We start from the raw sequence: 22,886 nt of genomic DNA, 5'->3' as shown, positions 1-22,886 counted from the left end.
AGGTGGTATACCTGATTCTCCTCCCCCCATAACAACCCAGTGAGGTAGGCTAGGCTGAGAGATTATTCTTCTTCTTCATTACATTTGCAGCTTGCCCTATACCCGCAGGTCTCAGGGTGTTTACCACATAAAATCACAATATAAAAACAACCCTATAACACCCCCCCAAAAAAACAGTGACCAAGGTTGCCTGGTGAGCCTCAAGACGTAATGGGGATTCGAACACTGGTCTCTCCCAGATGCTCATTTGACACTCTAACCACTATACTGCACTGCCTCCCTGTCCCTACCATGAGTGTTTGGCTCCCAATAGTTCCATGTTTGCTCGCCTTCCACCTGTCTTCTTCTTTGACGATCGTAAGATTGTCTTCCATGCACACAGTCTTAACAATGAGTCCGTAAGTGACTGTGGAGGCCAATTCTGGATCCACACGTCCTTCCACAGTGGGGACATTGGTTTCTGGGCGGGAGTTGATCACTGTGTGGATTTGCCAAGCGTGCCTTCCTCTTAGCACGTTTCTCCCTTGTGTCCTGAGTTTGAGTGTCTTCGGACTTCCAGGTTGGCGCCTCCGGTAATGGCGGAATTCCTCTGATCGGGAGGAATTTGCCTCGTGGAAATTCGGGTCTGGCCGCCACGGCGAAGGCGGAGACCCACTAAAAATCACAGGCGGGTGAAGCCTGTGAACGTGGGATTCGGCTGGCACCTTTTGCGCCTCCCCTACTCGTGGGGAAACCCGGTTTCGGGGATCCGGAGCAACGTGGGGTGAGCGGTGCGGTGCTTCAAATTGATTGCTTCTTCCACGGAGCGAAGCCGCATAGCTGTTGCCGGAGAGCGCTGACTTTTTCCTGTGGACAATTTGATCTTAAAGCAACTACCCGTGAGTAGAGCGGAGAATTGGAGTTTTAAACGTCTTAATTTGGTGTTGAAATGGGGAGGTCCAAAACAGGAAGTCCACCTTCCCCCTTTGTAAATAGATTGAAGCAATGAATGCAAGCCGAAGTCGTGGAAAGTCTATCGTAAGGGACTAAATTTCCATCGGTAAAAAATCCTAAACCCCCCTTGGTGGCAGGAGAAGAGGGGGGGAACGCTTTGGACTGAATATACCTGCAGGAGAGAGCGAACAGAGTTAAAATACCACCGCTCCGATCCTGGAAACGGGCTGCCAGTAGGACTGACGTGCCTTAGAATGCTTATTGACTGCGATTAGAACGTTCACTGACAGCTAGTTAAATAAGAGAAATACTTTGTTTCCATTGTCTCTGTCTGCGTTTAAAAAGAAGTAAAAGTAATTGAAAATTGAAACTAACTTTATTGTTTGGACTGTGTTTAAAAGGACCAATACAAATAGAAACTGTTTCCCTCTAGAGGAAGCCTTTGAAACTGTTACAAGAGTTGAGCTGGGGGAATTTCCAGCTGCAAGATAAAAAGCTGTGAGATTCTGGGACTGACCTTGAATCGGTTAAGAATGTCAACAGAAGAGGCCTTAGTGGCTGTATTAAGTAAGATAAATGACTCACTGGAACAGCTTAACAAGAAGGTGGATGTGGTAACTACCAAAATCAATAATTTGGGACAAAAAGTGAACATCAATACAGAAACTATTCAGAAATTGATACAGGAATCTACTTTGACATGGCAAACTGCGGAGAAGACCAGGGAGGAAGTTGCTGTTGTTGAACCTAAAGTAACACAATTGGAGAGAGAGAGGGTCCCAGCCTTACGGATGCAACTTGATGATCATAAGTTGATGCCTTCTATGATTGAATTTAAAGAAAATCAGATTTCGAGGACCAGAGCTCTACCCGAACTGGAGAAGGAAAGTTTGATAGATCCCCTTACACAGGAACTTGCTGATTTTTGGGACCTGGACTTGGGTCAAGAAGAGATTAAAATTGTGAGGGCCTTCAGACTTGGAGAAATTTTGAAAGACGTCCCGAAATATCTTTTGGATCTTAGTTTTAACTACCGAGATTTGGCTGCCCTGTCGAGAAGGAATAAAATCATCTCTAGGTGGGAGTTTCCCCGAGATCTACCCTTCAGTCTCAAAGGAAGGAAAATAAAAATAAGATCAGTAGAAGACAAAGTAAAGTGCATGTATAAATATGAAGAAGACTTGCAGAAGGGACTTGGAAAAGACTTAAGAGCCTCGGACAGAAGATTACCAGGTTGATGGACTATATGGAATTGACTGGCAGAATCCGAGTCCAGGGAGAAGAGACGGTGGAAGAAGATTGGAAAAAGTTTAAAGACTATTTATGGAAATATTGTAAAATTAATGAGTGTTAGAAAAATGTTGGAATGAAACTATACGGCTTTAGTAGAAATGTTAGAAGGAATTAAGTACAAGTAGATTATTGGAGTATTAAAGGGAAAATAAGGTTAAAATATGTTAAGATAACTATATGACAGAAAATAGAGGAAGATGGAAAGGAATTGCTGAAACAATTAATAGAAGTGGAATACAAAAAGGGAGGTGTGAGGAGGTCGTTGAAACAAGTGAATGTAAGATACGATATTGAAATGGTTTGATGTGTGTTTTAAATTGTGTTTGTTATGTCTTGCATAGTTTATTGTGTTAGTGATGTGTTGTGTATTGTGTATACATTGTATTGTATTGTTTTTTCCCCTCTTTTTTTCTCTTTTTTCTTCCCTTTCCCTTCCTTTTTTTTCCTTTTTGTAATCTTTAAAAGTAATAAATATTATTTAAAAAAGAAAAGAGTTTGAGTGTCTTCAAAGCCCATGACACCTTTGGCAAAGGCTGTTCTCCAACTGGAGCGCTCGCAGGCCAGTGATTCCCAGTTGGTGGTGTTCATCTACATTTTTAAAAGATTTGCCTTGAGAGAGTCTTTGAACCTCCTTTGTTGACAACCAGCATTACACTTTCCATTTTAAGTTCGGAATAGAGCAGTTGCTTTGGAAGACAATCATCAGGCATCCACACAACATGACCAGTCCAACGAAGCTGATGTTGAAGAATCAGTGCTTCAACGCTGGTGATCTTTACTTCTTCCAGTACACTGCAAGTACCCAGATGCCTCCTCACATGCCCCACAAATGGGTTTTGCTTTGCTTCCCTGCCCTGTGCTAGACTTGTCCTTTGGTCCCTCTGGGCAAGTCCAGGCCCCTCAACTTTGGCCAGACTGCACTTGCCATGCTGCTGAGCAAGGCGGTCCAAACAAAAACAATATCTTATTACGCAGATGCAATAGTTGTGGGAATGCTTAGGGATGCGGGGGAGGATATATTGTCTAAGATATCCTACCCCAATTTGTCTTTACAAGTTCAACAAAATCAGCAGAGCTAACATTCCCCTTTTTTTAAACACACGCACAGCAGATAGCTTCCTCAGACTCGTTAGAGTCTCTGTAAATATTTCCTGGTATTTTCCCTGTTTAATCCCTCCTAAAATAAGACGCTACACAGTATCCTGTAAAGTATAAAAGTTACTCACAAGTAATCATCTGTTCACACAAAGGTTCCCAGAAGGCAGACTTAAAAGGTTAGAACATAGTTTAAATGTGGTGACTATCTCCTTATGGGAGAAAGCCTCCCCTTTTCTTCTCTTGGCCTGGAGCCAAGGGTGCATCTTAGTAGTGCTGTTGTTAAGATGGCATCAATAGAGGCAAGAGAGACAAGAATGGTCGCCAGCCTGTGGTTCTGGTTCTTTCTACTTCAGGAGAGGCCACGCTCATCTCAAGCTACACGCAGGAAGTTTTGTCTTAGTCCTTGAAAGCAGGAAGTTCCGGCTGGAGGACTGAAATAACCTTCATGTATACTCTAGCCATGTTGTGTTTGACTGCACCTGATTCTTACATCCCACATACCCCTTCTCAGACAAACGCAGTGGATGTCCTTGATTTCAGCAGTGGATGACCTTGATTTCAGCAAGGCATTTGACAAGGTGCCTCATGATATTCTTGTAAAGAAGCTGGTAAAATGTGGTCTTGACTATGCTACCACTCAGTGGATTTGTAACTGGCTGACTGACCGAACCCAAAGGGTGCTCATCAATGGTTCCTCTTCATCCTGGAGAAGAGTGACTAGTGGGGTGCCACAGGGTTCTGTCTTGGGCCCGGTCTTATTCAACATCTTTATCAACGACTTGGATGATGGACTCAAGGGCATCCTGATCAAATTTGCAGATGACACCAAATTGGGAGGGGTGGCTAACACCCCAGAGGACAGGATCACACTTCAAAACGACCTTGACAGATTAGAGAACTGGGCCAAAACAAACAAGATGAATTTGAACAGGGGGAAATGTAAAGTATTGCACTTGGGCAAAAAAAATGAGAGGCACAAATACAAGATGGGGGACACCTGGCTTGAGAGCAGTACATGTGAAAAGGATCTAGGAGACTTGGTTGACCACAAACTTGACATGAGCCAACAGTGTGACGCGGCAGCTAAAAAAGCCAATGCAATTCTGGGCTGCATCAATAGGAGTATAGCATCTAGATCAAGGGAAGTAATAGTGCCACTGTATTCTGCTCTGGTCAGACCTCACCTGGAGTACTGTGTCCAGTTCTGGGCACCACAGTTCAAGAAGGACACTGACAAACTGGAACGTGTCCAGAGGAGGGCAACCAAAATGGTCAAAGGCCTGGAAACGATGCCTTATGAGGAACGGCTAAGAGAGCTGGGCATGTTTAGCCTGGAGAAGAGGAGGTTAAGGGGTGATATGATAGCCATGTTCAAATATATAAAAGGATGTCACATAGAGGAGGGAGAAAGGTTGTTTTCTGCTGCTCCAGAGAAGCGGACACGGACCAATGGATCCAAACTACAAGAAAGAAGATTCCACCTAAACATTAGGAAGAACTTCCTGGCAGTAAGAGCTGTTCGACAGTGGAATTTGCAGCCAAGGAGTGTGGTGGAGTCTCCTTCTTTGGAGGTCTTTAAGCAGAGGCTTGACAACCATATGTCAGGAGTGCTCTGATGGTGTTTCCTGCTTGGCAGGGGGTTGGACTCGATGGCCCTTGTGGTCTCTTCCAACTCTATGATTCTATGATTCTATGATTCTATGAAATACAACATACAAAAATGTAGATAACTTCAATCAACCACCCAGAGTCCCAGTTTGATACGTAGGTTCTGGAAACTCTCTCTTGGTAAGGGTTTTGTCAGGATGTCAGCAGTCATCTCGTCGGTGCAGCAATAAGATAATTCCACAAGTCCATCCTGGATCATCTGGCATATATAATGTTACCTGACTCCAATATGTTTCATTCTGGCTAGAAATTGCTCACTCTGCGTCAGCTTTATGCAACTCTGATTGTCCTCTAGCAAGTTGACAGGTTCTTTTCTCATCAACCCAAAGTCCTTGATGAGTTGATCAAACCAGGCGATTTTTCTGCACACTTCCACTGCTGCAGAGTGCAACAGGCTCAGTGGTAATGTTTGTAACAAATTTCTTTACTGGTTCCTTCCTATCATATGGATCCAATTCAGGATGTGCACCATATACAATCCTTAAGCAAGGTATAAAGGTAAAGGGACCCCTGACCATTAGGTCTAGTCGTGGCCGACTCGGGTTGCGGCGCTCAACTCGCTTTATTGGCCGAGGGAGCCGGCATACAGCTTCCAGGTCATGTGGCCAGCAGGACTAAGCTGCTTCTGGCGAAACCAGAGCAGCACACGGAAACACCATTTACCTTCCCTCTGGAGCGGTACCTATTTATCTACTTGCACTTTGACGTGCTTTCGAACTGCTAGGTTGGCAGGAGCAGGGACCGAACAATGGGAGCTCACCCCGTCATGGGGATTCGAACCGCCGACCTTCTGATCGGCAAGCCCTAGGCTCTGCGGTTTAACCCACAGCGCCACCTGCATCCCTCCGCGTCATGTTTTAATATTGGGTTAAAAAGGTAAAGGACCCCTGACTGTTAGGTCTAGTTGCGGACGACTCTGGGGTTGCGGCACTCATCTCGCTTTACTTGCCGAGGGAGCCAGCACTTGTCCGCAGACAGTTTTTCCAGGTCATGTGGCCAGCATGACTAAGCCGCTTCTGGCAAAACCAGAGCAGCGCACGGAAACGCCATTTACTTTCCCACCGGAGCAGTACCTATCTATCTACTTGCACTTTGACGTGCTTTCGAACTGCTAGGTTGGCAAGAGCAGGGACCACAGCACCACCTGCATCCCACACAACACATTTAAAAGGCCATAAATTAGACCAAGGCCTGGGAGAAGAGGAATGCTCTTGCCTGGTGCCTGGCACAGCCATTGTGATTAATCTTGAATTGTTTTGTAGACAGATGAAACAGGCTATTGGGAGACATTAATGAGTATGAAAATGGGTCAGTCGTAATAACGAAAGACATCGGAATTTTAAATATATATAATCGCCCGCATGAGATTATGATGAGGCTCAGTGGTTTAGACCACAGCGCCACTCGCGTCCCTAATAATGGGTTATGAACCTTAAAAGTAGGACGTCCTGAGTCCATATAGTTACCAAAACCATTCCTTAACCTTTCCTTAACGTTTTAAATCAGGAGTGTATAGGGAAGCTTCCCGTCAAGCAGAAACACACTGAGACTCAGCCTGACACGCCAGAACTTTTGTAAGCCAGTATTAGCAGCAGCGCCATCACTAGATTCAAGGAGGCAGAGACAAAACCGGAGTCACATATGTGCTTGAAAGAGATTTTATTCGTCGGTGTGTCACACACAGGCCAGGCAGGAAAGAGGCGAAGGTGCTGGAACATAGCAAGGACAATGGCTTGGGCCCCCATGGAAGGAAAGGACTCGAAGCCAACCCTGTTATTCAACGTGTGGGGCTCATGGAAGCTGTTTGGAAAGCCATGGCAAACTGCTGCACTCAGTACAATGGAAATCGGCACAGAAAGGGAAACTTTTCCTCACACTTATTATCATTCCATAGAGCAAGGTCTGGAAGAAATCAGAAAGAAATGTCACCAGGTTTTCCCTACTGAAACAGTGCTATTTATCACAGCTGGTAAAGTGATACAGATGGAATCATGTGGTTCACACATGAGAGCACATAGCGTTTTCAAGAAAAACCTTTAAAAAGGAACTTTCCAAATTCTTTAAACATTGCAGGTTTCTTTTTTCTTTTTTAGTCTTTTAAAAAGGTAAAGGGACCCCTGACCATTAGGGCCAGTTGTGACTGACTCTGGGGTTGCGTTGCTCATCTCGCTTTATTGGCCGAGGGAGCCGGCATACAGCTTCCGGGTCATGTGGCCAGCATGACTAAGCCTCTTCTGGCAAACCAGAGCAGCGCATGGAAACACCGTTTACCTTCCCACTGGAGCGGGACCTATTTATCTACTTGCACTTTGACGTGCTTTTGAGCTGCTAGGTTGGCAGGAGCAGGGACTGAGCAACGGGCGCTCACTCTGTTGCGGGGATTCCAACCACCGACCTTCTGATCGGCAAGTCCTAGGCCCTGCGGTTTAACCCACAGTGCCACCCACATCCCTTTTAGAGGTGCATTAAAATCTGGGTGTGGGTGTGTGCATGTACTATTGAAGTATCGAGCATTTAATTGCCCTGCTTGTACCTCTAATTTCGGCTCTGCTGGAGGAGAGGACTATGGGCAAGATCAGCTGTGCCAGATGACAGGGACTGATGAAGACTCCCCTTTATTCTTGAACTGAAAATTGATATATGCCACCCAGAGCACAGGGCAGAGAAAACTTTGAAGGATGAGCTCTGCTCTTTGGCAACAGCTTTTCTTAAAAACAAACAAATAAACAAACAAAACAAAAAACCATTGGTGGTGCAATTGCCAAATGATGGGGGCGGGGGAAAATCTAATATCTGATCCCTTTGATTTTCAATCTAAAATCAATAGTGGCAATCAATCTGGTATACATGCTATATCACAGGCACATCCAATGGGTAGATTGTGATCTACCAGTAGATCACAGGACACCTGTGGTAGATCACAGGCTCCCCACAAAGAAGCTCAACAACTTTGGATCCCCTACTTTGGTTCAACATTTTAGCTCTGTACCCCCAACTTTGATGACCTGAACCTCTGAACCCCCCCCCCCCAAATGGGGTAGATCACTGGCAGTCTGTAACTCTCTGAGTAGATCACAGTTTCTTGGGAGTTGGCCACCCCTGCTATATCAGAATTTGGGATCTCTGCAATATTAGTAATACAGCAAAGTTTGCCAAAGAGAAAAGGTGTGCTGCACACACAAAGCTTCATTTCAAAGCGGGTGGCGCTGTGGTCTAAACCACTGAGCCTCTTGGCCTTGCTGATCAGAAGGTCAGCGGTTCGAATCCCCGTGATGGGGTGAGCTCCCGTTGCTCTGTTCCAGCTCCTGCCAACCTAGCAGTTCGAAAGCTCGTCAAAGTGTAAGTAGATAAATAGGTACCACTCGGGCGGGAAGGTAAACAGTGTTTCCATGCGCTGCTCTGGTTTCGGTGTTCTGTTGCACCAGAAGCGGCTTAGTCATGCTGGCCACATGACCCAGAAAACTGTCTGTGTACAAACGCCAGCTCCCTTGGCCAGTAAAGCGAGATGAGCGCCACAACCCCATAGTCATGTTTGACTGGACTTCATCATCCAGGGGTCCTTTACCTTACAAGCATGGGAAAAGGAAGTCCTCACTGGTGCCAGATATGAGTAAGTAAGATTTCTCATATGGCAGACAGGTTCTGAGACTGTGTCCTGGTTCAAATAAAGCTCTTCTTGCAACTGAGGACTCAGCTAGACTGGTAAAAAAAAAAAGTGATTTATATGTGTTGTATGTGCAATATAACACCCTGCCATCAGATTGCGATGTGGAGTCCTGTTTGTCTCTACCTGCTTTCCCTGTTTAAATTTATGCTTTAAACTGAAATGCTTCTTCGACGTGTCTAGATCCAGCCTGACAAGCCCTGTGTGACTGCTAATCTGTTTTGTGGACTACACAACCAGTCCTACTCTGCCCTGAAAACTTAGGGTTGCCACACCTCTTTTTGTCAGCTGGCTGGCTCTGAGATGGGACTCTCCTGCTGCAATTCAAAATCCCAGTTTTCAAATGCAGCTACCCAAGAACATTCTGAATTATGCGGGGAAGCTTGTGCTTGCTATACAGTGCATATCTGCAAAGGGTTGCCTTAATAGGGAGGGCAGGAAAGAAGAATTGGAAGACTGAAATTAAGAAGAAATGTTCTCTGAACCCCACCAAGGTGGTCAAATCTCCTTACTTTCAGCATGCAGCGCTACACAGTGCTCTTTTTCCCGAGCGTGCGGTTCCCCAACTGCCCAAGGCATGTAGTCAGCTGACGCAAAATCTGCCCACCTCCACCTTGGGAACTGCAGAGATAGCAAAAGGGTCAGTGTCTTTTTGAAAAAGCAGCACCGTCCAATTCTACCTCCTCATCCCTGACTCAGACTCTTTCATTGGCTCTGCCCAAGTAAAAGACAAGACAAAACCCATATGGACTTCCAAAGTATGTAAGGATTTGCTGAGTTACAATAGTCAGTTTTGGGGGAAATATTAGGCGGGCAATGGTCTCACCAACATGGAATGGAGACAGTGTGGGGTGTAACATAAGCATAACAGCCTCGGCCCAGTATACCTGAAGGAGCGTCTCCACCCGCATCGTTCAGCATCAGGTCCAGCTCTGAGGGCCTTCTGGTGGTTCCCTACCTGTGAGAAGTGAGGTTACCAGGAACCAGGTAGAGGGCCTTCTCAGTGGTGGTGCCCGCCCTGTGGAATGCCCTCCCATCAGATGTCAAGGAGATAAACAGCTATCTGACTTTTAGAAGACATCTGAAGAAAGCCCTGTTTAGGGAAATTTTTAATGACTGGTGTTTTATTGTGTTTTTAATCTTTTGTTGGAAGCCTCCCAGAGTGGCTGGGGAAACCCAGCCAGATGGGCAGGGTATAAATAACAACAACAACAACAATAAATAAAAATTAAAAATAATATAATAATAAATTATTATTATTATTATTATTATTATTATTATTATTATTATTAGTCAAGTACAACACTTCCTGTTTGCCCAGAGTGGACACACAGGAGGGTGTTATTCCACAGCCAGGAGGACTTCATGTCACATCCTCAGTGTGACCAGGTAGGTGGGCATGACCCCGGAAGACCCCATAAAAGGGCCAGTCACACAGCCACCTCCCTTCTCTTGATGCTATGTTCTCTTGATACTGATGTATTTTGCTGTCTGCTGGCCCTTAGCCACCAGGACACGGGCTCATTCCCATACAGGATGAACTCTAACCCTCTTCTGTAACTCTGAGCCAGGCTTCCTCAACCTTGGCCCTCCAGATGTTTTTGGCCTACAACTCCCATGATCCCTAGCTAGCAGGACCAGTGGTCAGGAATGATGGGAGCTGTAGTCTCAAAACATCTGGAGGGCCGAGGTTGAGGAAGCCTGCTCTAAGCTAAAACCTGTCTTCAGGGATCCAACCGTGAACTGGATGTGAGTTAAATTCTTAATAATTTTAAAAGAAGACTTTTGTGTCTTTATTCTTTTTAGGAGGGATAAAAGGGGGCTTTTGCGGGAGGTGGGGGAAAGGGACAGAGTGTGCAGGGAAAATATCTAATTTACCTTAAAAACCATTGTAAACAATTAAAATTATTAGTAGGATTGGAATAACACTTGTAGTTTACTGTTAAATTTTGGGTGTCATGGAGATGGCATAGATCTGGATTAATAGACGAGATGCAGGAGGAAAAGGTTAATATAAGGACCCACAAAGGGGAGGAGGGAAGTTCAGGAGACTCTCCGGAAACTCTCTTTCTTTGTTGGCTGTTTGATAACCGTTTGCAAATTGGTAAAATCTGAAAAACTAAATAATTTGTTTGTTTTAAAGCAGAAAAATGAAACAAGATGCCAAATGTAAAGGAAGCCAGGACCTCTGTCCCTCTAACATTCATACCAAAGAGGGGATAGTGGCAGGAGCACCATTAGCGGAGGAAGGGGGTGTGGGGGTGCGGCCTGCCCTGGGTTTCATCCCTGAGGGTGGGGGGTGACATCGCTGTGCCGCTCTCCCTGGGACGCTCGCCACAGCAGCGCTCCCCAGGAGGCTTGCTGGCGGTGGCGCACGCCCGGGAGGCTCGCCACTGTTGCACACTCAGGAGGCTCGCCACCACCAGCGCAGCCCCCACGCGCCGTGCCGTCCCTATGGGTGGTTTGCCCCGCCCCTGAGCGCACCGCCCCAGGATAGTAGCAAAAATTGCAGGCTGCCTCTACTCACCTTGCCACCTTTCATCCTGCGCATCCCAATCCAGACCTGATGCTTACGTTGAACGCGCTTAGCTAGTTCTTTGGCCACAACGGCCATTTCTTCATGATTGGCAATGGTGGCAAGATGCACCCCTGGGCTGTAGGCTTGGCATTTGGCCTGAGAGAGAACGAGGAAAAGGAGTCGGTTAGCCCAACGAACAGACGGTCGCCTCGTGAATACCACAAAGTTCTTCTTATTCCTTCTGTGCATCTGAACAAACAATCACTTCTGAGGGATAACAGGAGAGGTCACACAAACCCCTGCCAAGTTTCCCTGAACCGGCATTTTACCGTAAAAGAGCAATGGAGCAGGGAGAGAAGTGGAGCAGGGAAAGGAAGTAAATTGTGGCACCAGCTAGTTTTGGTGAGGATTATTGTCATTTATTGCTACTTAGCAACATCCCTTCTCATTTCCTGAACCCTTCCGCTATATTTTCTGGCTAGCAGCTACCATAGGTAAAGGTAAAGGGACCCCTGACCATTAGGTCCAGTCATGGCCGACTCTGGGGTTGCGGCACTCATCTCGCTTTACTGGCTGAGGGAGCCAGCGTACAGCTTCCGGGTCATGTGGCCAGAATGACTAAGCCGCTTCCGGCGAACCAGAGCAGCGCACGGAAACGCCGTTTACCTTCCCGCCTGAGCGGTACCTCTACTTGCACTTTGATGCAAGTAGAGCGGTACCTCTACTTGCACTTTGATGTGCTTTCGAACTGCTAGGTTGGCAGGAGCAGGGACCGAGCAACGGGAGCTCACCCCGTTGCGGGGATTTGAACCGCCGACCTTCTGATCGGCAAGCCCAAGGCTCTGAGGTTTAACCCACAGCACCACCCGTGTCCTTAGCAGCTACCATAGTCCCATATAAATAAACCTTAATAAAAAGCCCTCTCTCTGTGTGTGTAATCAATAATGAATACCAATATGAAGTGCTTCCCCCCCCCTTCTAAAAAACTATTTAGGAGTACTCTCATTTTGACTCAAGAAAACCACCATTTTATAGTTCGAATTGGGGAAAATAAATACAGGCAATGGACAAAAGTGCAAAGATTCACAAAATGTGGGGGAAACACACTGCCAATATGACAATATGCCCTTACCATATGGACAAACCATTGTTTTCTTCAATTACTACTGCACAATTCGACTACTACTCCCTCCCTTTGATCCTGGGGTACATTTGCTTGGCCAAGGTTTTTACCAAAGGAAAAGGGGTTCACCTGTTGCAGGATCTCATGGCTTCCAAGAGTGTGGTTTTGATTGTAGCTTAAAGATCATCAGAGAAATAAGTTTTGGCATGCAATGCAAGTTGGGCAGCAAAGACAGGGGCTTAGGGATTTGGTGTGGAGAAGTTCCAAGATTCATGCCTTACCTCTGCTCTGTTCCAAGATTCTGGGTTCTTGTTGTATTTATAGCAAAATCGGGAAAAGGAGAACCAGTCTTCGGGGCAGGGGCCTCCTGAGCCTTTCACTGGAGAAGGAAAGGAGGGTCAGAGGGGAAGCAGGGTTTGTTTCCCAACAAAGCCACTTCCGCCCTTCGAAGGAGGTGGAGTTGTGGGCTTCACAGCCCAGCCCCGTGAGATTGGGGAGATTCCCGGCCGCGTCATCCTCTAGCCAGCAAATTGGCTGGCTCTGGGGGCATGGTCTGCCCTATTTAAGGCAGGACGCGGCCAGGGATCTCCCTCTTTCCCGCCTGCCAGCAGTTCCTGTTTTTTCCACCCTCCCGCCCTATAAGGTTTTCATGTTGTTAGCCGCCCTGAGCCTGGCTTTGGCTGGGGAGGGCGGGATATAAATAAAATTTATTATTATTATTATTATTATTCCTTGACCTTGCTATGGACCTTGGTTGGTCGCCATTGAGGGGCCTGGTAGGAATTTTTCCACTTGGAAAATTGACACCAGCCACTTGGTTTTTGCCTACCTCATAGCAAATCGTCACAACTTTCTGGGTATTGGTGGTTAGGCATTGGTATTGTTCTGTAGATGGAAGAGGGGAGGAAGTGCCATCACCTGTCCCACATACTGAAGGGTAGTCTGATAAAGGATTCCGGGGGGCGTGGCCCTGTCCGAAGCCTGGGGAGGTGAGGGCCTAAGGCACGCCCCCTAACGGTGACCCCAGGGGAGTTCCTGGTTGATGTGCATCAGCAGGACTCCCCCTACTGGTGGTTAACCCTTCCCAGACTTCAAGCGGACAGGCTGAAGCCGGATATAGTCGGTTAGGACCAATGCCTAAGCCAATACCGCTCATCACCTGTAACCAATAAAGTTGTGGCCTTATTTACCCATTAACTTTAATAATTGTGTCATGAGTCATTATTTCCACTGTGGGGGCGGGAACTCGCCACGCAATTAAAGCCATAGCCTTGCTGCATTTCATCCAATAAAGACTGAACAGGAGACCCCTCTTGATATCTAGCACAGCATATTTTATGTTCCAACATCTCCCATTAAAACGTCCTGTATAAATTTAGCAGACAATGACAAACCTAGACAGCATCTTAAAAAGTAGAGACATCATCTTGCCAACAAAGGTCCGTATAGTAAAAGCTATGGTTTTCCCAGTAGTGATGTATGGAAGTGAGAGCTGGACCATAAAGAAGGCTGATTGCAGAAGAATTGATGCTTTTGAATTCTGGTGCTGGAGGGGACTCTTGAGAGTCCCATGGACTGCAAGAAGATCAAACCTCTCCATTCTTCAGGAAATCAGCCCTGAGTGCTCCCTGGAAGGACAGATCCTGAAGCTGAGGCTCCAAGACTTTGGCCACCTCATGAGAAGAGAAGACTCCCTGGAAAAGACCCTGATGTTGGGAAAGATGGAGGGCACAAGCAGAAGGGGACGACAGAGGATGAGATGGTGGGACAGTGTTCTCAAAGCTACAAACATGAGTCTGACCAAACTGCGGGAGGCAGTGGAAGACAGAAGTGCCTGACGTGCTCTGGTCCAGGGGGGTCACAAAGAGTCGGACATGACTAAACAACTAAACAACAACAAAATTTAGCAGACTAACCTTGGCCACCTTTTGAGCCGTCTTCAACTTTACTTATTTTGTCCATCAACACATTGTTATTCCTTTGCAATCCCGTTATTTCTTTACGAAAGGCTGCGGAAATTTTTTCCAGCTGGGAGAGTCTTAATTCTACCTTCGCAATGCGATCGATAATGTCCTTCATGGAGCTTTGAGGTGGAGCAGCATATATTTCATCATTTGATCTCCAAGCCCTCTCTGTAAGAATAAGCAAAACATTGGGCTCTTCGGAAGGGCTCATTTCGCCAACAGCTGGCATCTACAAGCTCTTTCAGGCACACAGGGCAAAGAACGGAGGAGAAATTTGATTCAGTTGTTATTATTAAATTTAATTTATTACAGCCGTACCTTGGAAGTCGAGCGGAATCCGTTCCGGAAGTGCGCTTGACTTCCAAAACGTTCAGAAACCAAAGCGCGGCTTCTGATTGGCTGCAGGAAGCTCACTTCTGGGTTTGTGGTGTTCGGGAGCCAAAACGTCTGAGTACCCAATAATGGGGAGCCACCACTGAAAAGACCCATTGTTCTTGTGTTTCCACCTTCCAAACCTTCCATGGAAGGGGCACATGAAGAAGGGCCTTGGAGGGTGACAACAACTATTGTAGCTGCCTGAAACTGGAGCTAGGGACAGAGATGGACTTCCATGATCGCAAAAGCAGGAATGATAGCTGGAGGGGACCAGAGATGGATTTCTACGGCTGCAAAACGTAATAGTCTAACATTCGTGTAGTTGCCATGCTTGGCCAAAGCAGATAGTTGAGCTGGTTAATTATAAGCTAAAAATGAAGCTAGTTGACTCTTGAGGTCAACACTTTCCTGTTTTGTCAAAGGAAGGGAGATATAATGAGGAACGACAAAACTTGACTTGGCTGGTTCTACCAGCTAGTTTCAGAAGGGAAAGTTTGAACTGGTAGCTATGGAAATATATATTCTCCTCCTCCTCCTCCTCCTCCTCCTGTATACCACCTTATACCCGCAGGTCTCAGGGTGCTTCGCAACATAAAATAACAATATAGAAATACAAAATATAAGCAAAACGAACCCAAGCCCTCATGGTTGGCCTGTCCCAGGCAGAATATATCTTCGTGGAAGATGATCAGGAGCCTCAAAAGAGAAAGTCCGAACTTATGTGATAGAGGCCCCATATGTACCTAGAGAGCAAGGGGAAAGGGTTGGTAGAAAAGTTCATGTGCTCATGCAACTATATTCAGCCGCATTGCTGAGGGTAGCCATTTTCTTTGACTTAAGCAGGAAGAACTGCTGTAAAAATCCTACCACATCCTTGTAAGGTACTACAATACGAAGCCAGCTACCTCCATTCCAAATGAATACCACCAACATTAATTAGTCGTGCATATGATGTGCTGAATGTGTCCGTGGCATTGCTTAATAAACAACTAGGTAGGGAGCCCCAATCCATGCTTCAAAGAGACTACCGTATTTTTCGCTCTATAACACGCACCTGACCATAACACGCACGTAGTTTTTAGAGGAGGAAAACAAGAAAAAAAATATTCTAAACGAAACAGTGGAGTGGGTGTATGATTTTTGTGGTTCATGCTGTGGCCACAGACATGTGATCTGACAGTTAGTTTGGGGTAGCCCAATGCAAAAATCCTGAGGATCCATGTGGATCCATGCTTTGTAACCAGGTTTTTGCGCCATTGCGGCTCCATGAAACAGTGGGCGCGTGTGTTTTTTGGTGCAGGCTGTAGCCATGGACATGCTAGGTGATCTGATGGTGAATTTGGGGTGACCCAGTGCAAAAATCCTGAGGATCCATGTGGATCCGTGCTTTGTAACCACGTTTTAAGTGGGGAGGGAAGGAAAAGCACTCAAGGGACAAGGAGCACGTGTGGGGTGTGTGGAGAAGGATGCTGCTAATAATGCAGGAGAGGCTCCTCTCCAGCTTTGCTCCTTTAGAACAAGCAGGCTCTGCATCTCTCCCTCCTCCCTGGCAAGGAAACCACGATAGTAACCACTCTGAGACAAATCAAGAAAAATTGCGACCAACACTCTCCCCCAACAAGCGCAGTGAGGTCAAAACACACACACACACGCAGAGAGAGAACTGGCCCTAAAGTCGCAGGGCGCTGGAAGTCGCAGGGGCGCTGGGGGAGTGAACGGGAAGCAAGAGAAGGAGAACGATCTCTCTCACACAGAGACACACACAGAGTGTCAATTCTAAAGTTGCAGGGGCGCTGGGAGAGCGCAGGGGCGCAGGGAGAGTGAACGGGAAGCAAGAGAAGGAGAAGGAGCCCTCACACACAGAGAGACACAGAGAGTGTCAATTCTAAAGTCGCAGGGGCGCTGGGAGAGTGAAGGGGAAGCAGGAGGAGGAGAACGATAGCTCAAGCACACACACACACACACACACACACACACACACACACAGCCCCTACAGTGGCTAATCCAAAATCGGACAGCAAAAAACTGCAGGCAGGGACAGAGAGCAGGGGTTGTTTTAAAGCAGCCAACTCCTGCTCTGCTTCTCTCCCTCCTCCACGGCTCCGCTAACTGACAGGAGCCGCTTACACCCGCTTTGCTGTTTCAAAGCGAGCCACGGACTGCTCACGACTGCAGCAGATTCCCCTGCTGTAGGCATTCTGTAGGTATTCGCTCCATAACACGCACAGACATTTCCCCTTACTTTCTAGGAGGAAAAATCTGCGTGTTATGGAGCGAAATTTACGGTATATAGTGGAACCTCTACTCACGACCACAATCCGTTCCGGAGGCCCGTCCTTAGGGCGAAACGGGACACTGGGAGAGACGCCGTTGTGCGCTTGCACGAACGGCAATCGCCGCTCCTGCGCATGCGCAAACGGCGAGTGGCGACAAACCTGCCGGTTACTTCCGGGTTTGCCGCGGTCGCAACCTGGAACATCCGCGAGCAGAGGCGGTTTTAAGTAGAAGTTCTACTGTACAATGATCTACTGGCAGTGATTTACCTGAACAGATAAGAGCATCCATCTAGCTCAGCACCCTGTTCTCACAGTAGTCAACCTATGGGAAACAGGATGCAGAATTTGAGCATAAGAGCACTTCCCCCTCCTGGGGTTGTTTATAATTGCTCAATTACACATTTGGAGCGTAGGAGCCAACTCCAAGGGGCCCTGGGAGCTTCGACCTCCACAATGAAATATTTGAGAGGGCCAGGCCCCCCCTAAAGTTGATGGGCATTCCCATTCAAATGGTGTGTGAGCATTGCATCATGTGATCAATTATGCAGGGCAGGGCATATCTACGCCCCCACCATATTTTATTCAAGTTGGCACCCCTGAAATGGAGAAACCTGTATATATATTGGTGAAGGGTTTGACACTGGGAAATTCCATGGAAGCACGCTGAAGCTCTCTCCGAGCTCTAACAGATTGATAACTAACTGCTGGTGTTCTCTGCTAACAGTCAAGTGAGTGTTTAACCTTAGATCATGTGAAGGGATTCAGTTGCAAATCTCCTGTTAGTCTTTCTCTGGACGCCACAAAAAACATAAGAACGTGATCCTGGTGCCTCTCCATGGAGCTGCATAGTCTTAGGCTGGATGCAGGCTATGGGAGAGACAGAGCTTTGATTTTGGCTCTGATCGTAATTCTATATTTAAGAAGAACTTATGCTTGAATATGCATATGTTTTATACCACTTTTTGGAGGTATCATTGCTGTTTTGAAGAAGTTCCAAAGGGCAGGCGTGCTTGGGCTTGAGAGGCTGTTGTTGTGAGGATATATGCAGCTTCATGGAGGAAAGGCGGGGTTTTAAAAAAGCAATAAATAAAAACATAATCCTCCGCCACACACACTTTTGCCAGTCAGTTGCTCTCTACAGCTCTCCATTTGCTCTGCTATGGCTCTTAGCCCACCAACACATAACAACACCAACAGGAGGATTAGGAGGTCCAAGCACCGGAGAGGCTGATTTTTAAAAAATATATCTTTAGTTTAGACAGGCTACTAAGAGATTGTGAACAATGAGCAGAGAGGGTATAAAGAGATTTATTCTTCCTCTCTTACAAAGGGGTTGGTTTTCTAGGACCAAAGCAAGCACACCTTCAAGCACCCCACAATCATCCTATGGAACTCACCGCCACAATATGTGATCTTGGCCTTTGGGTTAGGCAGGTTTTTTAAAATGATGGCTCAGAGAGAGAAAATTTGTCTCCCAACAAGTATTAGCCATGACTTGGTAGAAACGCCGAGAAACAATAAAAATATCACTACTACTAATGATTATCTTCTTGTGCCTGGCAAACAGCCGTGTCGTGCTTATGATAACATTCTATTCTCTTGTTAACTATGCTGTTTTAAATGTGCATTTTATATTTGACTTCACTTAGCAATGCTTTCTTTTGAAATGTTAAAGAATTCTTTGTGTGTTAACTTTGTTTTGTGTTAAATAAGTGTTCTGTAGTTGACCTCCTTTATTTTGAAATCTTTAAGGTAATAGTTTATTGTCCTGTTAACTATCTTGCTTTGACAGTATACTTTATATTTGACTTTCTTCAGAAATGCTTGATTCTGGATTGTTTTATTAATGCTTAATATGCTGTAAACTGTTTTGAGGTTTTTCTTAAAAACATAAAGCAGTATAGAAATGAATAATAATAATAATAATAATAATAATAACAACAACAACAACAATAATAATAATACAACAACCAATTTATTAACCACCTTCTAAAGCAGCGTATTAAGTAGCAACCCCCCTTTTCTTCCTCTGTGACTTCTGCTGTGCCGTCTAAATGCCCTGCCTTACTTCTACATCCATGCATGATATTTCTAACCCAATCTTCACCAACCAAGCACCTGGGAGGAATTGCAATCGAATAACTACAGCTTTTTAATAAATCTATTATATAACATTGAAACTGATATAGTAAAACTTAACACTCCTGCACTGCAGGGGGTTGGATCAAACGATGTTTTCCAACCCCCCGATTCTTTAAATCCATGATTGTTGGCAAGCAAACCCTGCAAATTTCAAACCCAGCCACAGTTTATTTCGTCCTCCCGACGGAGACCCATCCATTTCCCTTCCAACTTCTCATGTGCATTTGCCTCCACTGAGAGCCTCTGAAAGATTAGCAAAGCCAAAGAGAACTACTTACCTCTTTGTCTCACTGCCTTTCCCCAATTAACTTGTCCAGGGCAAGGGAAACTTTTGTTCCTTCTGCACAGGTTTCTGTATACAGAGACTGTCAGGGGGAGGCATGTGCTGGCAATGCAGTCATCAGTCACAACCTATTAGAACAACAGTTTATTTTTCCAGGTGAACAGTGACCTGTGAACCAGTAACTCCCAATGAACTGGTGTAGGGTGCATGGAGAATATAATATTAAAAGCTGAAGTTCTGGACAGGACAGACATAAACGATTGGGACATTTCTTTCAATTCTGATCACTGGTCCACTGAGCTTTTCTTTGGCTCCCAGCATCCTGCACTTCCTGAAGGGTGATGGCTGTTTCCATCAAACCATTGTTTTATTTTTGCCTTCATTTACAAATTAGTTTTTCAAATGATAGATGCTGCAAAGCCCCTGAAGTTTTCCTTCATCTCCAGCTTAATTGTGAACACTCATGAGTTGACCCAGTTTCTTCTTGGGCTTCCCAGAGTGTTTAGGAGGAAACATCCCTTCTTCTGGGGTCAGCAATAGTCATACCTTGTGTTGCGTAACCTCCAGGTTACGGAATCTTCGGGTTACGGCTGCGGCAAACCTGGAAGTGGGTTTGCCACTCGCGCATGCGCAGAAACGCTCTGCAGCTCAGCGCATGTGAGCAGAAGTGATCCTCTGGTTACAGAATTTTTGGGATACGGCAGGGCCTCCGGAACGGATCCCGTTCATAACCTGAGGTACCACTGTGCTCACCTTTCTAAATGTTCCTAGAATGTGCCATTTTCTTCATTTTAATCCATGGGTAGGCAAAGTAAGGCCAGGGGGCCAGATTCGGCCCAATCGCCTTCTAAATCCGGCCCACGGACGGTCAGGGAATCAGCATGTTTTAACATGAGTAGAATGTGTGCTTTTATTTAAAATGCATCTCTGGGTTATTTGTGGGGCATAGGAATTCCTTCTTTTTTTTCTTACAAATATAGTCCGACCCCCACACTGTCTGAGGGACAGCGGACCGGCCCCCTGCTGAAAAAGTTTGCTGACCCTTGTTTTAATCTCTACACTCTTCTACAAACATTTTTAGAAACATTTCCTCACCAAGAAAGCTCACCAATACAGTGTTCAGAGCTAGTGAACAGAAAACCCCAAATTCCAACAGAGATCTGAAAGAGTCTTTCTTATAGGATGGCGCAATGACCTTATGACCCTCAGAATACATTGTGAGATCTATGCTATAGAACAGTGTTCACTTTGTGTTGAGTTATGATGTTCCCTAAAATTGTCAGCCTTATCCATCACATCAGATGCTCATGATTCAGAAATGTTTGGCTAGAAGGAAATGTCTCCATGATCCAAAGGACATTCCGTACTTTTCCGTGTATAAGACGAGGGTATTTTCTTATGAAATAATGTCAAAAATGGGGGGTCATTTTATAAAAGGACAGTGCAGAGTGGGGATGGGGGAATTGGTTGCTGCCGCAAGCAGGAGTTTTTCTGCGGCAATTGGGCGGGTGATTGGTGGCTGCGGCAAAGGCTGCTGTCAATTGGCTGTTGCAGCGGCAATTGGGCGGCGGCTGGCAGCAAGCGGACAGACTATTGGCGGGTTTGGTGATGCGTGCAGTTGCCATCGTCAGTCTTGCGGGTGTGTGTTTTTTTGCAATCCCCCCCCCCCGAAAGCTCAACAACTCTGGGCAATCTCTCCCCATTTTCTTAATTTTGTGTCCCCAAAATAGGGGGTGTCATACATGGGGTGGTGGTTTATAGATGGTAAGCAGTTATTAGATTTTTAGATAAGGTGATTAATTCCCCGAAGAAGAAGAAACCTGCAACTAATCCATTTATATTAGTATATTACTTTGGTTTGAATGAACCTAAAGACATTCCCGCATAATGTATGGGAATATGTACGGGAATATGTATGGGAATATATCTGAGGGTGCGACAGGTGTCAGAGGGCCAAAGGGGAAAGAACTGCACCAGCAGGGTTACTGGAATCCTTACCGACACCAGGGAGGCCCTGGGGGTGGTGTCCATTGATTTTATGACAGATCTGCCCAAGTCAAGGGGAAAGACAGCGGTGATGGTTGTGGTCGATCTACTGACCAAAATGTGTTACTTTGTGGCCTGCTCCCATGTGGTGTCAGCCGAGGAGACAGCCAAGCTGTTTGTGGATCACATTTTTAGGCTGCATGGAACTCCATTAAGGGTCATCTCTGATCGCGGAAGACAGTTTACCTTGCGGTTCTGGCGTAAACTCATGAGCCTGCTGCAGGTAGAGGTGAGCTTCTCAATGGCTAGGCACTCAGAAACCAACGGGCAGGCCGAGAGAGCGAACGGCATATTGCAGCAGTACCTACGCTGCGACGTCAGTGAGAGGCAGAATGATTGGGTGGGTGGAGAAATTGGCGCTAGCTGAGTTTGCGTATAACAACGCTGAACATGTGTCCATGGGGATGAGCCCCTTTATGGCCAACTATGGGCCTTCCCAGGGCGTGGAGAGGAGGAATGGAGTGTGCCAGCTGCAGAGCAATTTGCAGAAGCTATGGAGGGACTCTCAGATTGCTATTGTGCCTGTCAGGTGGTTGCTTGAGAGCGAACAGGCAAGATCCCTCACTGGTCTTTTCAAAAGCTTTATGATTGGTGTGAAGCATTTACATTGCAGAAAGCCTCAATTCCATGTCTTGCTCAGTCACTAGCAGAATCTGAGAGTGGACGGTCCTTAAACTTTCCCCAGCAGAGTAGTTTCTTGACCCCCATCTGACGCCTCCCCTCTCTGCACGAAAACCTACTGCGCAGGGAAGGCTTGGGTAAAGGGGGACCTCCCTCCTCCCCGCTTTGCTCAGGCACGGTGCCTTGGCTCTTCCTTGCATCCTCCGAGCCCTGCAGCTCTTCCCCACTAGAGGTGGGGCCTCCCTCCTCCACTGAGGTAGTGCTGTTTCCCACAATCTTTGGGGGCTCTCTGTAATCCAGCTACCCTTCCACCTCTTGCCTCTGAGCTGATGGCAGTTCCCTGACACAGACTGATGCAGAAGCACAGGGCAACAGGACATTTACAAGTGGGGCAGGACTTTTGTATCCTCTGTACACTGTGTCCAGACTTCCACCCAGGAAGTTTGACCCCCAGAAGCACAATCCATTGTCTCTCAAGACAGAGGAATGCCAACAACCAACAACAATTTTTTTAAATGTTCCCCTTGGGGCAGAAAAGCAATTTCTCCACGACACTCAGGTGGAGATGCCAGAACTTCTGTAAACCAAAGATGCTATGAATGGACGAAAGGAGAGGAGACAGAGAAACTCCAAGCCCTTGTGCTGATTTGAGAGAAAGTTTATTAGTATCAGAGGCCAGAGAAAGGAAGATCTGACCCACAGGCAGCCTATGGGGAAGGGGCATTGGAAGGCAGAATTCAGCCCCATATTCCTCAAAGGTCACTGAGCGTGTTGAAGCCTCGATAAACGGCTGCCCTCAGTACCTGGAATATCTGCAGAGATAGGAAAGGGCAGTTTCACAGTCACGGTTATTCCACTGCAGGTAATCTAGAGGGGAAAAGA

At 46.3% G+C, this 22,886-nt stretch overlaps 2 protein-coding genes across 8 annotated transcripts in view; both read right to left on the bottom strand.

Annotated features, from left to right (window-relative positions):
- Window positions 1–6,686: 6,686 nt before the first annotated feature.
- LOC308486430 (snaclec subunit B-like) lies at window positions 6,687–20,512 on the bottom strand. Its single transcript, XM_081023274.1, has 7 exons — window positions 20,433–20,512; window positions 19,333–19,465; window positions 15,271–15,379; window positions 14,214–14,429; window positions 12,579–12,676; window positions 11,184–11,330; window positions 6,687–6,894 (listed from the first exon to the last, which is right to left on the bottom strand). The coding sequence occupies exons 3-7, from the start codon at window positions 15,371–15,373 to the stop codon at window positions 6,784–6,786; spliced, it is 675 nt and encodes a 224-aa protein (XP_080879400.1). The 5' UTR covers window positions 15,374–15,379; window positions 19,333–19,465; window positions 20,433–20,512; the 3' UTR covers window positions 6,687–6,783.
- A 2,135-nt stretch (window positions 20,513–22,647) lies between these two features.
- The window catches only part of LOC308486456 (C-type lectin-like), a 35,058-nt gene continuing 34,819 nt past the window's right edge, over window positions 22,648–22,886 (bottom strand). For all 7 annotated transcript variants that reach the window (XM_081023323.1, XM_081023326.1, XM_081023325.1 and 4 more), the window contains one exon: window positions 22,648–22,871. In XM_081023323.1, the coding sequence (XP_080879449.1) occupies window positions 22,801–22,871 (71 nt within the window). In that variant the 3' untranslated portion in view covers window positions 22,648–22,800. The remainder of the gene's footprint in view (window positions 22,872–22,886) is intronic.

The sequence above is a fragment of the Podarcis pityusensis genome (genome assembly GCF_964106645.2).
Source record: "Podarcis pityusensis genome assembly, chromosome: 10".
Lineage (NCBI taxonomy): Eukaryota > Metazoa > Chordata > Lepidosauria > Squamata > Lacertidae > Podarcis > Podarcis pityusensis.
This window is presented reverse-complemented; position numbering and strand designations above follow the sequence as displayed.